Source organism: Salvia splendens, chromosome 7 (genome assembly GCF_004379255.2).
Source record: "Salvia splendens isolate huo1 chromosome 7, SspV2, whole genome shotgun sequence".
NCBI lineage: Eukaryota > Viridiplantae > Streptophyta > Magnoliopsida > Lamiales > Lamiaceae > Salvia > Salvia splendens.
In genome coordinates this window covers 5,374,713-5,390,877 of record NC_056038.1, presented here as the reverse complement: position 1 = coordinate 5,390,877, position 16,165 = coordinate 5,374,713, and the positions used below count along the sequence as shown (strand labels likewise).

General features: G+C 37.2%; 2 protein-coding genes and 1 pseudogene across 4 annotated transcripts; 1 reads left to right on the top strand and 2 right to left on the bottom strand.

The window, feature by feature from the left end:
• Positions 1–2: 2 nt before the first annotated feature.
• On the bottom strand, positions 3–5,062 carry LOC121742073 (annotated as a pseudogene).
• A 59-nt stretch (positions 5,063–5,121) lies between these two features.
• Positions 5,122–10,641, top strand: LOC121742075 (magnesium transporter MRS2-11, chloroplastic-like). 2 transcript variants are annotated; one of them, XM_042135108.1, is made up of 13 exons: positions 5,122–5,707; positions 5,985–6,057; positions 6,214–6,284; positions 6,649–6,734; positions 6,849–6,939; positions 7,746–7,814; positions 8,290–8,370; positions 8,460–8,622; positions 8,733–8,778; positions 9,265–9,345; positions 9,446–9,528; positions 9,938–9,981; positions 10,088–10,641. In XM_042135108.1, the coding sequence occupies exons 1-13, from the start codon at positions 5,312–5,314 to the stop codon at positions 10,181–10,183; spliced, it is 1,380 nt and encodes a 459-aa protein (XP_041991042.1). In that variant the 5' UTR covers positions 5,122–5,311; the 3' UTR covers positions 10,184–10,641. The 2 variants fall into 2 exon arrangements, with proteins under 2 accessions (XP_041991042.1, XP_041991041.1); XM_042135107.1 differs by having other exon boundaries at positions 8,290–8,394.
• Positions 10,642–10,728: 87 nt separating this feature from the next.
• On the bottom strand, positions 10,729–14,423 carry LOC121742074 (SRSF protein kinase 2-like). 2 transcript variants are annotated; one of them, XM_042135105.1, is made up of 4 exons: positions 14,041–14,423; positions 12,466–13,434; positions 11,785–11,832; positions 10,729–11,636 (listed from the first exon to the last, which is right to left on the bottom strand). In XM_042135105.1, the coding sequence occupies exons 1-4, from the start codon at positions 14,254–14,256 to the stop codon at positions 11,250–11,252; spliced, it is 1,620 nt and encodes a 539-aa protein (XP_041991039.1). In that variant the 5' UTR covers positions 14,257–14,423; the 3' UTR covers positions 10,729–11,249. The 2 variants fall into 2 exon arrangements, with proteins under 2 accessions (XP_041991039.1, XP_041991040.1); XM_042135106.1 differs by having other exon boundaries at positions 12,466–13,424; positions 14,041–14,174.
• Positions 14,424–16,165: the final 1,742 nt, after the last annotated feature.

The window sequence follows — 16,165 nt, the reverse complement described above, 5'->3', positions numbered from 1 at the left end:
TGTATCATAACTTGTGCTACTCATTTGCATATAATACATAATTAAACTGTACACTATTTTGCATTCAACATGATACTGATCTGAAATATGTGTATTGTGAAGTTAACCTCCACGCTTTATAGATGTGTGAGAAAATGTGAACATCACGTAGCAGCAATGGTGGGCAACAAGCCATTGTAGCGAAGAAACGCATCTGGTGTTGGTTCGCGACCTCGAAACTCCAGGAAGACCTGATAGATTTAGTGTTAGGTTGTTGAAGGATATTAGGACTTAGAAGAGATAAATGGTCCAATTATGTGGAGGCAGCATGCATAAGTAGAGAGTTTCCCAGTAAAAACTAATGAAACCATTTGTTCAAATACCTCATTTGGGGCCTTCCCACCTCCAAGGGCAAGAATGGTTTCACGAAATTTACTGCCCATTTCTCTAAGAGACTGTCACAACACACATTATGGAGCTTATCAGACATGGTGTGAGGTGTCCGTATGTATTCATGCAGAATATGATAAATACCTTTCAGAACTTAAAGACAGAAGATTGCCATAAATTAAGCACCTGGCATATTTAGCTACTATATATGTATGGAATACTTCACCTGATCATTGTCCAACCCAGCCTCCTCAAATGCGGAGAAAGCATCCGCGGATAATACCTCTGCCCACTGGACACAAAAACATTTGATTGGAAGAGAGTGAGAGATGTTTCAATCTGATTTTATTACTATTTAAGTACGAAACTGATTTTATTACTATTTAAGTACCTAGCACTTATCCTGTAATTGTTAATAGGGCCGGACTATTGCGAAAATACCACTTAAAACATCCACAAATGAATCCAATTACCTGATAACTGTAATATCCTGCTGCGTATTTATCTGGAAATTGAAACTTCAATGAGAATAAATTTCTGTAAACAATAAGATGTTAAGGCCGTATCAGACACAAACAAAAACAAGCATACTAACCTGCAAAGATATGACTGAAACTACAAAGAAATCTGTCTTCTGGCAGCAACGGAATAGGATGAGTCCTCTTACCAATTTCTTGATCCACGTCATATATAGATTCAAGTCCACCTGGAACATAGGTTGAGTGTAGTTCCAAATCCACAGAAGCATAACGCAGCTGCAGATCCCACACCATGTCAAGTTATTGATTAAAATGCAAAGGTGCAACAACACAAACACACTCTTTACCTGACGAAGCAGTAGGGTACCTGCCCTAAATGTCCTTGCCCGAAGAATTCTTAAGCATGTGTTTTCTGGTAGAGGTTCTCCACTTTCATAATGCTTGGCGATGCCCAATATGGTTTCCCTGAAAATAAAACATTAACTTTGTATTGATAGGTCATAGATATAGACGAACTAATTAGAAGTGTCCATGATGGCTCATAGATAAGGAAAGAAAGGGAGAAGTGTTTCACCTCTGGTAACACCAGTTCTCCATAAATAGAGAAGGGATCTCCACAGCATCCCATTCTATCCCTTGATTGCCGGACACTAAGCCTTCATCTTGTTTGGTCAGCAAAAGCTGAAGTGCATGGCCAAACTCATGGAATACTGCCTCAACCTAATTGACTGAGCGGTTAATCAACATGTCGAGAAAATGTGACCCTCTAAATGGGATCTAAACTACAAGAGGCCTAGCAGTCATTGTACCTCGCGTATGGTCATGAGACTTGGCTTATCCTTTGTTGGTGGAGTAAGATTGCAAACAATATTTGTAATTGGCAACCGGGGACGGGTATTGTCACTTGAACATACACCACTCCTACCAACAACCAAATCAGCCCATGCACCGCCACGTTTCTCTGAGGGACGAGAGTATGGATCAAAGTAAAAGTACGCAATGGGAGCATTTGAAGAATCTTTCACTTGGTAGAAGCTGACATCTTTATTCCAGACCTTTCAAATTGCAATGCATAAAATGTTCTGCCTCCATAAGTAGAAAGCAAGTTCAAGAGTTTTTAGAAGTTTTACCGGAGCTGTGCCATTAGCCGGTTCAATGTCTACCCCAAATAGCTTCTTTGTCAGGTTGAATAGCCCTTCCATTACCTTTGGCAATGGGAAATAATGGCGCAGCTCTTCCTGCACAAGTTGAGAGATTGAAGGAAATAGAACAAAGATCTAACTACTTGATTTATTCACATTTAACCATTGTACGTGAAACATATCCCGCCTCGGAAGTTAAGTAGGCTTGAAATCTTAAGGTAAATTTGACAGAAATGTGGAGGAGAAGCCAACCTCATCGAAGTCATATCTTGATTCTCGAAGCCTTTCACTCCAGAAGTTAATATCCCATTGATTCAAATCATTTGCCTCTTGAGCACCTTTCTCTCTAGCATAATCTCGTAGCTCTTCCAAGTCTAAAGAATTGTATCAAACCAATCAGGAAAAAGTGCTTGTTGCAAAACATGACAAGCTGAATCTACTCACCTTGAATGGCAGAACCCCAAGAAGCCTCATGAAGCTTGTATATAAGATCCTTTGCTTTATCAACAGTGGCCATTTTCATCTCTAAACTCACCTAATATTTGAATTCTGTTTCAGTCTTTCTCGAGAAAATAACAGCAAAATGGGTCAAGCAAGCATTCTAGCTACATCAGTACCTCAGCATAGTTCTTGAGCCCAAGAAGTTTTGCTTTCTCCAATCTGAGTTCCAGAACACGTTCAATAATAGGTGTGTTATTCGGAGGTCCATCTGACGCACGAGTAACATATGCACGGAGAATTTCCTCTCTTATTGATTTGTTGCAAGCATGTTGTAGCACAGATCGATAAATTGGGCCATCCAAGGACCATCTTCAGCTGTGGCATTCTCATATCCCTAATATTTAAAGAATCACAAGTATGAAATGCAATCAAACTATAGCAAAATCTGCTAAAACTTGGAACTCTTATGATACCTTGTCAGTGGCGGTCTTTGCAGTTATACTAAGGGTGGTCACAGGCAAGCCTTCTATTTCCCTTTTATCTGTAATAACTTTTTCAAAATTTTTTGTAGCATCTAGAATGTTCTCTTCAAAATTTTGAGCAAGTTTCTCCAGCTCCTGAAGGTCACAGTGCAATGAATTAGATGAGTAGAACCTCAATTATCATATTCTCTGACAAATATGACAAAAAAAAAAGAAGATAAAATCCTATTTTCTTTTTATAAGAAAGCACCTGCTCTATTTCATTGAAACGTTCTCTACTGGTATCTTCGAGAGAAACTCCATACAAAACTGCTTCTTTCAACTTCACTGCATAAAATAGAGCTAATAATGAATCAAGGTAGGTTCAAATGCAAAACAGCACTAGCTATGTTCAAGACTCATCATTCAAAGAATGCCCCAAACAAGCTCACAGTCGACTACTCGTTTGCGTGCATCGCTCAGATTTTCCCAATCTGGAGAGTCTTTGATGGCCTTGAAGGCCTTGTATATGAGCTTGCTCTGTCTTAATTTCAGCTGGAACCCAACCTTCTTTGGCTGCAAATGATATGAACATAAGGAAAAAGGGCTTTTTCTTTTTTTGTTCTAGAATAGAACTTAGATTCCGTGTTTGTTCTAGACTTTTTTTTTGTTCCGGATTTGGGAGAGACGCATGACCCTCATGCGTCACCTTTTAATGAGACGCATGACGATTATGCGTCTTTTATAGAGACGCATGAGGGACATGCGTCTCTCAATTTTTTCGAATTTTAATTGAAAGACGCATAAGGGTCATGCGTCTTAGGGTAAAACGCATGACACTCATGCGTCTCTCCATAAAACATCAAATGGCTTTGTAGTTCAGTGGTAAGAATACCATATTGGGGCTGTGGAGACTTGGGTTCGAATCCCAGCAGCCACACCACAATTTTTAGGTTATCCTTACTCCAATATTTATTGAAATTTATTAATAATTAATTAATGCATATAACTATTACTAGTACTTTTAGTTTTTGTGGGCAATCCAAATGAGGAAACAAGACTATTGCATGTGGAAAAACAAGACGATCCAAGATCAATGCGCATCATAGCTATTTGATATTTATAGTACTCAGCATCCAGAGTAAAAAACTATCTACAAAATCTGCTATTACTAAGTGAAAATTAATTAATGACTTGGGAATGAGTAAAACCATAAAATGCTAAAAACTTAACCTAGTGTGGCTGCTGGGATTCGAACCCAAGTCTCCACAGCCACAATATGGTATTCTTACCACTGAACTACAAAGCCATTTGATGTTTTATGGAGAGACGCATGAGTGTCATGCGTTTTACCCTAAGACGCATGACCCTCATGCGTCTTTCAATTAAAATTCGAAAAAATTGAGAGACGCATGTCCCTCATGCGTCTCTATAAAAGACGCATAATCGTCATGCGTCTCCTTAAAAGGTGACGCATGAGAGTCATGCGTCTCTCCCAAATCCGGAACAAAAAAAAAGTCTAGAACAAACAAGGAATCTAAGTTCTATTCTAGAACAAAAAAAGAAAAAACCCTAAGGAAAAAAGAAGGAAAAAGTCACCAAAACAAACCAAGAATCACATACTTGAACTAGTTGAATTGCAGCCCTGAGCTGAGGGCAATCCTTGACAGAGTTGAGATGATTCACAATCCCCCAAACAACTGATAACCTATCTATAATCTTCTCGAGAGGCACAACCAGTCCTGGCCATGTCGGCTCCACTGTTTTCTCCAATTCATCCAAATCCTTCTCCTAAAATTTTAGGTCAACGCACAATCCAAAAAATGTGAATCGTGTACTGGGTAAGATATGAGAATTGACCAAAACATGAGAGGAAGTTGCAACTCACGAGTTCGATCAGCAAGGTTTCAATTGCGGGGCAGATGTGATTTGGCTCTATCACATCGTACGGCGGGAAAATGAAGTCTTGGAGCAATGGATTCTCAACTGCTGCCATCGAAGATAGTTTGATGAAGCAAAATTTGAAGGTGAGTCAATGAAATTGAGGATAGATATTGATCAACCCGGATTCCAAAATAGCACTCCTACTACTATAGTTTAAGTTGATTAATTTTGAAAGAGGCGCCGGCTTTGACTGTTATTTCATCATTCAGTTGGATATTGGATATTGGATATTGGATATACTGTGTTTTTATTGTTATTGACAAGTGGAAACCTTTTTCGCCACAGCCACAACAAAACCATTTCCAACCACCACTTACAGTCTCTCTCTCACTAAAACATCTCTCTACCAATATACACACAGCTACAGACTTCTCGTGAATCTAGACTTTGATTGGATTTTTGCGTGGATATATAGCTATATACACGGATGTAGCGTCGCAATCTCAATTTTCCTTGTATTCGTCTCTCTACAACAATGGCGTCTCCGACTCCGCTCTCGTCGCCGCATTCTCCAAATCCCTTGCAATTGCCGCTACACTCCCCTCACTTCCGCCTTATCTTGGCTGGAATTTCGCTATCGCAGTCGAAGCAAAAAATTTCGCGCCAATTATTGTTGTGGCAGCAGCAGCAGCAGCCGCGGAGGAGCTGGGATCCCCTGCGCCACGTCGGAGCTAAGGAAGTTGTGATAAAGTGTTTCGCGGAATCGGCGGAGGAAATTGAAAGTTCAGGTGAATCTGTGTTGGATAAGGATGGGGAAGATGGGGTCTCTGACGAGGAGGTCGGTATAGTTCAGGATTTTCCCAACGGTGCTGCCATTTCGCAGAGGACCTCGGATTCTCTCTCCCTTGGGATTCGCGAGCCAGTGTATGAGGTCAAGCCGCTTTGTCTTCAGAGTTTCTGGTTGTTGATTTTGATATGGTAAATAGTGAATATTGGAAGATAAGACTTCGACATTTTGGGAAGATGAAGAAAATTGATTGAAGCGTGAAATTTCTAAAAATAGATAATGAAGAAAAACGAAGTTTTGTGTAGCTTGTCTTCAATAATTGTGGTCGAATACTAAGTATAGTAGTGGAAAACAAACCTGAATTTGATTCAATGGAAGGACTTGTTTTTTTGGTCTATGCTCACTCATTCACCCTCAACAGGTTGTGGAAGTGAAGTCTAGTGGAATCGTATCCAAACGGAAAATTAGTAGGAGACACTTGTTAAAATCAAGTGGTGCGTACAAGTTTTTTTCATGGCAACCTGGTTTTCTCAATAAACTATAAGAGACATGTTTATTCAACATTTAGTACTCCAGTAGTAGTAAAATTTCCACTTGTAATCTCTTTTCTGATGAACTCTGTTTCGCTTCTGTGGAAATATCTTTTTCAGGTCTCCGACCTCGAGATGTTAGGAGCGTTGATCCATCGTTGTGGTTAACCAATACAATGCCTGTAATATTGGTAAAAAACTACGACCTGCCATTGTTCACTTGTGTAATTACTCATATTACCTTGTAATCAGATTTGCATTCAACTTATTTTATGTGCAGTGTTCTTGCCTAGGCAAGAGCGCTTAAATGGAAACCATTATTTGGCATTAGATTTTGGAGGATGGAAAATGTTATGAAACTAGTTTGTCTGAACTTGAATATACATACTTTGCATTGTTTATTCTGCCCGTCTCACTGATATAAAGGTTTGTTTATTTCTGTTTGTTAATATCAATGAAACAGATTACTTTTATTTTCTGTACTTTTCAACCTTTTTTGAATTCTCTAACCAATTGGTTCATAATGACTGTAAACCTTATTTCTAATTCAATCAGGTGCGGGAATATGCAATTTTGCTGAACTTGGGATCTTTACGAGCAATTGCAATGCAAGAATGTGTTTACATATTCAATTATAACCGGTATTCTCTCTCCCCCCCCCCCCCCCCCACACCTTCTATGAACTTTTCTTGTCAATTCTGTATAGGTTTGCACACAATCTCAGCTAAGCAATATGTTATTTTTGGAACTTACAGGAGAGCAGGAAAAGCATTTATTGATGCGTTGTTACCCCGCCTAAACCCGAAAAACATGAATGGAGGGCCCTCAATGCCATTTGTGCTTGAGGTAGATTTCCTCATGAATTACCTTTCTGAATCAGAGCACTTTGCTCTTTGCAAATAAAAAATTCTCCATGAGTACTTGGTCCTGTGGATTACAGAGCCATTCTAAACCCCATTGCCTGTCCTATAAATATTAACCCCATTTGATTTGTCATTTACACTAGGAGTTTAGTTAGGCCAGTTCCTACCGAGCTCAATCTGAATCTGTACATAGACGTATTGCCTTACACAAAAAAAAACTTCTGGATACTTATCCCATGATATAGAAAAGTTAAAAGGATGAGTGGTAATTTCTTTTATGACCAATGCTAGTTGTATTCTTTGACTGGTTTAACCAAGCGTTGCTCATTGCCCTTCATTTCTAACAAAGCTTTCTAAAAGGATGAATGCACAAGTTTTTCACATGATGTTTTCCAACTTTATTGAATATTCACGTGCAATGGTTCAGAGGTTTGAGTTGATTCAATACAATCAACTGTAGATATTACCACAGTCCCAGGTCTCCTTGAAGAGTCATCTGTTTAAGGGGGTTATTGGCTTTTTTTTATGCATGGTAGGAAATTGTTCACCTGACAATAGTCTTCTCTCTTGGAGGGGCATTAATTGAATCATGGCACTGAAGCAACATTTGACAACTTGAAATCTTGCTTGAACGTAAAAAGTCATAAAGATTCTTTAGCACATCTATAGGCACTACTAAGTCCTACATGCAGCTTGGTCTGGGTCATCCTTTCATTACATAACAATGTGCTTTAATGGTAGTTTATATTTTAAATAGCCTGACAGGTTTTCATTGTGATATTCTTTCAGGTAGTTGAGGCGGCACTACATTCTCGAATGCAACGCCTCGAACAGAGATTAATGGATTTAGAACCGCGTGTAAGTAGGAGAAATAACTGAATATTTTCGGATTATTTCTTCTCCTTCTATGCTGAAACCTTTTAGGTGGTTCTTCTATTCATCCCTGCCCTGCTTCTAGTGTCAAAAAATGTATGTAAACTTGAATTGTTTCATTGCAAAGAACATCATCGAACAAATTTACAAGATGCCTGATTCCTGTTACCAACTTCCTGGATAACGAATACCTAAACCTTTATTAAGATCTTGGTGCTTGAAACCCCTTTTCTCATCACACTAGTTTTGTGCTACAGCAGTTCTGATTCATAGTTGAACTACAGAAGGAGCCAGAAAGCACTGCTTTCTACTGCCAGCTCAAACATAGATATTTATTGGAATTGTTTTACGAAAGCAAAATCTACTTATCTTGTGCTTATATAGGAATATTCCAAGCCCACTTTTATTTACAGCTATGATGGATTGTCTGTAATTTCCTTTACTATTACTCTTCTTGCAGGTCCAAAATTTGCTTGAGGTTCTTCCTAATCGATTGACTGCCAACATACTGGAGGAACTTCGAATTAGCAAACAAACACTAGTACAATTTATTCTGGCTATCTTGGTATTGGCTAAAATGTACTGATCAACTCATAACTAGCTACTCACACGCTTTTTTGGTGACTAAAGGTAGAATTGGGCTCAAAGGCTGGGGCTTTGAAGCAAATGTTGCTTGATATCCTTGAGGATACCCATGAAATACGGAGAATATGTATTATGGGAAGAAACTGCACTCTGTCAAAAACTGACGGTATGGAATGCTCTGTTCCCTTGGAGAAAGAGATAGCTGAGGGTAAGTCTTGTACAGTTAGATTCATGCAAAGATGAATTACATCTATAAGTACAGACGTCACTTCAGTTTGTACAAGCAGCTGTCTGAGTATTGGTCCTTGTGTTTCTCAGAAGAGGAAGAAGAGATTGACATGCTGTTGGAAAATTATCTCCAAAGGTAATCCCGTGGCATCCTATTATGAAAGTGTAGGGGACTTCTCATAATGGAAAGGTAAATAGATAAAGGAGGAGACAATGCAAATACCGAAGTATAGATGGCTCTACTGGCACTTCTTTGAATCTTTTCCTAGTGCTACACCTTATGTCTATAAATTGGTTGATCACCCAGGGGCCGAGGGAGGGGGGGTCTCTTTGAAAAAATTTGTTCAAGAATGTCCCATTATTGTGCTCAGGAAAGGAAACACTCCCTTGTTGTTGTCATAGCTAAATCTTTTAGGGGAAAGAAGAGACTTTTCTTTGCCCAAGTACTTCCCTTTCTCTTGACTGCATTCATTCTGCTGAGAAACCTTAGAGATGATATGCTAAGTTTCTGTGATTCTATGATTTGTTAATAATGAGTGGGTCTCTGTAGAAGTTGAGGTTACAGTAGGTGGTTCTGTTGTACTTTGGTAGTTAGCAGACTGATTATTTCATGTAATGACAGATGTGAATCTTGTCATGGTCAAGCAGAGAGGCTTCTTGATTCAGCAAAGGAAATGGAAGATTCAATTGCTGTTAACCTGAGGTTTGTTATTTGCCATTGCTTCTTCTTTTTCTTTGTTGTTTTTCTATGCCAACACCAAAGATTCCTGTAATTGTATATGTTAATCATTTTATGAAATCAGCTCTCGGAGACTTGAAGTAAGCAGAGTGGAACTGCTCCTTCAGGTTGGGGCATTATGCGTCGGAGTTGGTGCCCTAGTTGCAGGTATTGGCTGATAACTAGTTATTTTAGTCATGCATCATCTTGGCACTGTATACTCCTGGGCATTTAATAAATAATTTAACGGAACTGGTTTTCTCCTAGTTTGCCAAATGATGTTGAACGCTGGAGGCTTATGATCAATTCGAATGCTCCTTGAAATCCTCATTAAGTTTAGTTACATAAGCACATGATATGTAAATGTTGGTGAAGTCTATGAACAAGTGTGCCTCTGTATTCAGTTTCATAGCCGTTTAGAAGGTGAAACTGACCAAGAAGCCTAAACAAACAAAATCTCAGTTCAAGATACATATGTTGGTTGCTACATTTTTTGTTATTGTCATAACATGAGATAATTTTGCATGCTACAGCATTTACTAAAAAATTCATGCTAACATCACACCAAAACTGACAGGTATATTTGGCATGAACTTGAGATCTTATCTCGAGGAACGTGTGGTACGATCAACTTGTTCTCCCTCATTTTACATTACTATCATCCTCTCTCAGGCACATACCCGCTTGCTTATCATATTATTTCATCTGGTGAAAACTTGTATTGCAGTTCGCCTTTTGGCTAACAACAGCAGCAATTTTAGTGGGTGCTCTGCTGGGATTCTCTCTCATGTATGCATACCTCAGGCAAAAGAAGATATTGTAAACATTAGAGAAGGCCCACGTTACACTATTGTTTCCAAGCACAATTTTGGTTGATATGATTGGGGATACATACAAGGTTATATGAAGGTGTTGGTATTTATACTGTCAAAGAGCCCCTACAGTCCTCAGATGCTTATGCAACGCAATGTTCCATCCTCCGGTGGTAACTCGACAGGAAGCATGTGACTACTGAACAAGAGGATTCTGACTAATTCATTGGTGAGGTGGCTGTGGTGTGTGTGTGTGACTACCTCTTTGAAGGCAAGGTCGCAGTCCATAGCTCGCTCTATTGCTTATTCACGTTCATGGTCCGATATTTACCTCGTAGCTAAATAATGTTAGTGTTGATTGTGCACATTATGTTTGTATGAAGCTTAGAATGAGTGATGATGCAGGAAAAAAGAAAAGATCAATTGTCATCTAAAATGCACCATATTAAGCCACACAACTGTTCATCTACTTCTCTACTTTTTAGTGACTTTTAAGAAACCTGTTGGTGTGCTGTTGCTATGTTTTGTTGCGCAGTCAAGCAGCTTGCAAATCACATAAAGGAGAGACTGAAATTATGAGAGCTCAATTGCTTACAATGAATAATAAGATACAATGTCAATCAAGTTACAACTCTTCTGGCAAGAGGTACTATTATTTTCTCTAGCTACATATTGCCCAGCATATAAGCACACACACACACACCACCACCACCACCATACACAGTATTAGACTCAGGAACAGGCAGACACCAACGAAGGTTAGCCAGAGAGCAAAATTAAACCAGCAAAATGTACAGATAAGACCAGTCATATGACAGCCCTAGTTATCGAAGTAATCAAATAATCATACCACGGACAACAAGCAAAAACCCATGCTCTGTCCGCCTGGCTGTGTATTAAGTGTTGTACACTTGTACTGTGTTATAATAGCTTTCCCGTTATTTTTCTCACTTGATCTCAACAATTGGAAAGAGAAACACTGTCCACATAATTATAGAGGCCACAAGAGTATGGCTGCCCAAGCAAGCTTCATACAAGATCAACGTGTAAGTGACTGAATACGATACCAGATCATGATCAGTTGTTCTTTATGGTAGTCCTTGATGATCCATCAATAGCAATATTTCCCACTCTTACCTCCATTGCCTCCCTCTCATCCTTGTCCCTCTTCTTATCGGAACTACCATTTTCTAGTTCCTTGAGTTGAGAGGTCGATGGGGCTAATTGACTAGGGCCACCACTTATCCATGGATGATTAAGACATTGGGCGGCTGTCAGCCTTTTCTCAGGCACAAAATCTAGTATCTGGATAAGGAAATCAGCCATCTCACTAGCATCGTGTTCACGGAACTCATATTTCTCCGAAAGCACCTTCACGAGAGGCCAAACTCTCAATCTTCTAATATGTCTTAAATCTCCAAATCTATTAAAGAAGTCTCGAGAGTAACGTCCGCCCAAAGCAACCTATTTTTTAGGTCATGTAGAAAACATGAATTTGGAGTAAATACACGGCCAAGATTAAAAAATTGACTGAACATATAGATTTAACAGTTTTTAGTTTCGGGCCAGTAGCCGGTGGGATAAGCAACTCAACAGCCAGAATTCTCCTCACCTTGCGTGGCATCATTCCAAGAAGTTCCATCATCAGGGCCAAATGATCCTACAAAAAAGGGAACAATATATAATCAATTAGCATCACAAATAACAACACATGTAGATTAAGACTATGAAAGTCAATGGTCAGGAAATGATTTCAGAGACTTGGTGCATCAACAAAAGACAAAGATCAGGAGAAAAAGAAGAAAAGTAAGCACCATCTTATCACAACAGGAGATATTCATTAAGGCACCAATTTACATATACACAGAAGCTACATTCCTGCAACTTCACGAACAGTATACTTTCATAATTCGTACGACACGACTCTAACAAAACTAGTTCAGAAAGCAACGAGCCACGTAAAAAAATATAACCTGTAAAATAAGCAACTTAATGGACCTACACCAGTCATACTCAAATCGAGAACAACCATATAGAAACCAAGGAGTTGAAAGCAACTTTACATTAGAGTTTGTCCAATTGAGAGCAAAATCAACAAACCATGCTAACTGGTAATGAACAAATGAAATAGTTATCACAAATCAATCTGAACCAATGCAGACAGTATCAGAGAAGTTAACACTAATCATGGTATGAAACATAATAGGATCAAGGAGACACCAGTCAGAAACCTACAAGCAACGGGACATGCTATTGCTGAAAAAAGGGAAATAAAAATAATATGAAAGCAAACCTCATCACGATCAAAGTTTTCACCACTGTGTGGGTCAAAAAGGACATCGCCGGTGGCCAGCTCAAAGCAGATGCAAGCAAATGACCACATATCAGCTGATGTTGAGTACTTAGATCCCAAAATAACCTCCGGGCATCTGTACTGTCTTGTCTGAATATCACTGGTGAATTGTTTGTGTATCCAACATGCACTTCCAAAATCAACCAATTTGCACTTTAGATCAACCTCAGCCAAGAGCTTCTGCCTTGCAGACCGGCTACCCCTCTTGATATCCTTAGTCCCAGTATACCCATCACTAATTTCATCATTGTTTTCTGCTCCAAGAATTGAAGCATCACATCTTCCCTCTCCATTGGATTTGTCACCTTCATGAGAATCTTCAGGCCCACTTGCCTCATTATCTAGCTCAGCTTCCTCAGAAGCTTCATTCCCAGCACATCTACTCACTGCTGGATTAGCCTTTCTCCTGGTTTGCGTTTTCTGGTTTTTAGGTAGGTCACTGCATGACCCTTTAACATCTTTTGAAGTCTGAGATTCAAATGCAATCTTTCCCTTACTGGTAGGGAGGATGAGAGGTGCCTCTGATTTAGTAGGATCTTTAGACGGATCGATCCTGGAAAGAAGCAATATGTTCTCTGGTTTCAGATCTGTGTGTATGATTGATAATTTACGATGCAGATAATCCAGTCCCACTAAAATGTGGAAACAAATTTCTTTAACCTTGTGAAGGGGAAGCCCTCGGTAAGCTGAATACTTAATTAAGGTTAGAAGATTGTCTCCCAAGTATTCAAAGACCATACACACATGCTGACCATTTGGCCCTGAATGCTTAAAGTGATCCAAAAGTTTCACAACACATTTTTTATCATCTGGATCTCCCTCATCAATCTCTTTTAAAATAGTGATCTCATCCATTGCTGCTTCAGTGTAGTGTTGTGCGCTCTTTTGAACCTTCAGAGCTACATGTATCTATCACCAGATTCATGAGTATAAAATTATAAATTTGCAAGTTACGAACGATAAAAATATAATAGAGGTATGAGTTTTTGGTAAGGTAGGATTTTTTCAAAATTGGTTTGCATTCCTCATATCTTTGCAAATAACTTTTCCTATAATGTCACTGAATTAAAGCAGTGATACCAATCAAATCAAAATATAATCAAGCATCCACCTAACTCATCATCTAACACATCAAAATGCTTGCTTTTTTAAAAATTAAAAATTGTTCAAAAGAAAGATCGGGTAAATGAAACAATATATTACACCTTCAATAACAGAATGACAAAAGGCATATGGCAAACAATCATGAGAATTCATGTGCCGTAGCCGAAATTGTTTCCCTTTATTTTCTGGAATGAAACCAAAACAAAAGAATAATTAACTCAAGACAAAAAAGTTATTTACGCATTAGATAGCTGATAGCATAATAATTGATTAAACATCATCACCAAATTTACAACAAAACTTTTTTTATAGAACAAAAAAATAAGAAATCAAATTAGCATATCGCAGACTTAAATTAAAGTTCAAAATCGGACTTATAACTAGAAAAGTAGAGGGAATGGAGAAAATTACAGATTTCTGAATGTCCCAAGCTAGCCAGACGGTGGAAAAATGGCCCCAGCCAAGCTTGCTCTGAACGACATATCTTCCATGCTTAAATGTATCTCCGATCCGCACGGCGTGATATCCGCCGCGCCTGTAGTCCTCCGTTCCCTCATCCTCCGACGTGTAGTCGCTCGTCTCGCTCCGATCACCGCTGTTCCTCTCGCGCGCCGCCTCTTCCGCCATCCGCGAATCAAAAGCAATAGAAAGCTGCAGATTTCAATGCGATTAACCAGAAATGGCAGCTCTGATTAGGGTTTATATTGGAGTGAGGAAGACGGATAGTAATTTCACTCTTTCGCTCTGTGTAGTTTATAATTTGTTTATCATGTTCCAACTTCCAACTATATAATTATCTTCAATCATATTAATAGGAGTAGTAATTTTCACAAAACAGTCATTAATAATTTATACTTTCCTTCTGCCCAAAGTCATGTAATTGTGATCATTTTTTGGAATGTTAATCAGACCAACTCTTTTATGTTCAAAAGTTGACCATCAAATTATTAATGCTGATCTTTTTATTAAAAAAATTTCGACCATAACTTAAACTTTTAGATTTTTGGTTAACTTATGGAATCAGTGCGATATAAAGTTCACATAAAACTAATTTTATAGTGTATTTTTCTTAGTTATTGTATTTTTGTATATCTGTATCAATCATATGACATGAAATTATATGTTTAGCATATTTTTTTTACAGAATTTCGATTTGTTAAGCTAACTTATAGGAGTATAACTTATCAATCCATTCGGTCCGACCTAATATAATTTTAGACTGAACTATATAAACGGTACTTGATCTTTCACTTTCGCACGTAAATGGTATATGATCTTTGTTTTATATCATTTTTTGTATCTATAAATCATATTTTTGGTAGCTGATGTTATATTCATCCCAAAATGCCCAATAAACAAGTACATTTTTTCATTTATGTCATAGAGGATATTTTAGGCATACATAAAATTACTACCAAAAGTGATATTATAGTATCTTCTCTCATTCTCCTCACTCTTTATACTATTATTATTATTTTAATATTTGAATTAATAATTAATTTATTTTTTAATATCATTCAAATATACTTAATTATAATTATAGCTATAATTATATTTAATTATTATGATAATATTATTATTATAATACTAAAAACTAGTATTAATTAATAAATAATTATAGTATAATTATATAAATTATGAATCATATAATATCATGTAATAATAATAATTATTATTATTATATTTATTTTACATTAAATTGGTAGCTAATCAATACAACCTTAATAAAAATAAAAATTTAACATTGTGAATTATATTCATAGTGATATAAAGAATTGAATATTTTTAGTGAGGTGTTTCAACTTTAAAATGAGTATAAAATAATTTAATAAAAAATACTCAATTGATTTAATTACTTTAAATAATTAATTTAATTAGATATTTTGTTCTTGATTTATATTACGAATGCAATTAGATGTATGTATAAACACTAAAAAGAAAGAAAAAAAATAAGGGAAAAGAAAAAAGAAGTAAGAAGAAACATAAACTAAGCAGAAAAAAAAAGAAAGAAGAAAGGAAGATAAAATACTAAAAAGAAAGAAGAAAAAGAAAAAAGAAAGAATAAGAAACTAAAGAAGAAAAAAAGAAATAAGAAAGGAAGAAAGAAAAATAATCACATGTTTGGTACTATTTAATTGAAATTTCCAAAATATTCTTCATAACAAAAAAATCACATGTTTGGTACCTAGAATTATTTTTGTCACAAGGTACCAAAAGCGATATAAAATAAAGACAAGGTACCTTTATGTGCGAAAGTGAAAGATAAGGTACCATTTACGTAGTTCACTCATAATTTTATACCGTAACAAGTCGATCATAATCTACTAGTTATCTAATTTATTTCAGTCTAATCAGCAAAGTTTAAGATTAAATTGACTTTTCATATCACGTGTTAATCTTTGGCTTTAGATCATAGCAATTTATTTTGACATGAATTTGATATCTACAGTGTACTTAAAGCATCTCAACAAGGAAAGGTAAATGAAAGAGGTATATTATCTATTTACTTTCTCATAAAGTGTAATATACCTTTTCA

What these genes read in the sequence shown, in the direction of transcription:
- LOC121742075 (XM_042135107.1), top strand. Translation starts at nt 5,312, where the DNA reads ATGGCGTCTCCGACTCCGCTCTCGTCGCCGCATTCTCCAAATCCCTTG. An exon ending in ACACTTGTTAAAATCAAGTG is followed by an intron (nt 6,058 to 6,213) that starts GTGCGTACAAGT and finishes TATCTTTTTCAG; the next exon opens with GTCTCCGACCTCGAGATGTT. An exon ending in CTTATCTCGAGGAACGTGTG is followed by an intron (nt 9,982 to 10,087) that starts GTACGATCAACT and finishes CTTGTATTGCAG; the next exon opens with TTCGCCTTTTGGCTAACAAC.
- LOC121742074 (XM_042135105.1), bottom strand. Translation starts at nt 14,256, where the DNA reads ATGGCGGAAGAGGCGGCGCGCGAGAGGAACAGCGGTGATCGGAGCGAG. An exon ending in AAAACTTTGATCGTGATGAG is followed by an intron (nt 11,833 to 12,465) that starts GTTTGCTTTCAT and finishes CCTTTTTTGTAG; the next exon opens with GATCATTTGGCCCTGATGAT. An exon ending in TTGGAATGATGCCACGCAAG is followed by an intron (nt 11,637 to 11,784) that starts GTGAGGAGAATT and finishes CCTAAAAAATAG; the next exon opens with GTTGCTTTGGGCGGACGTTA.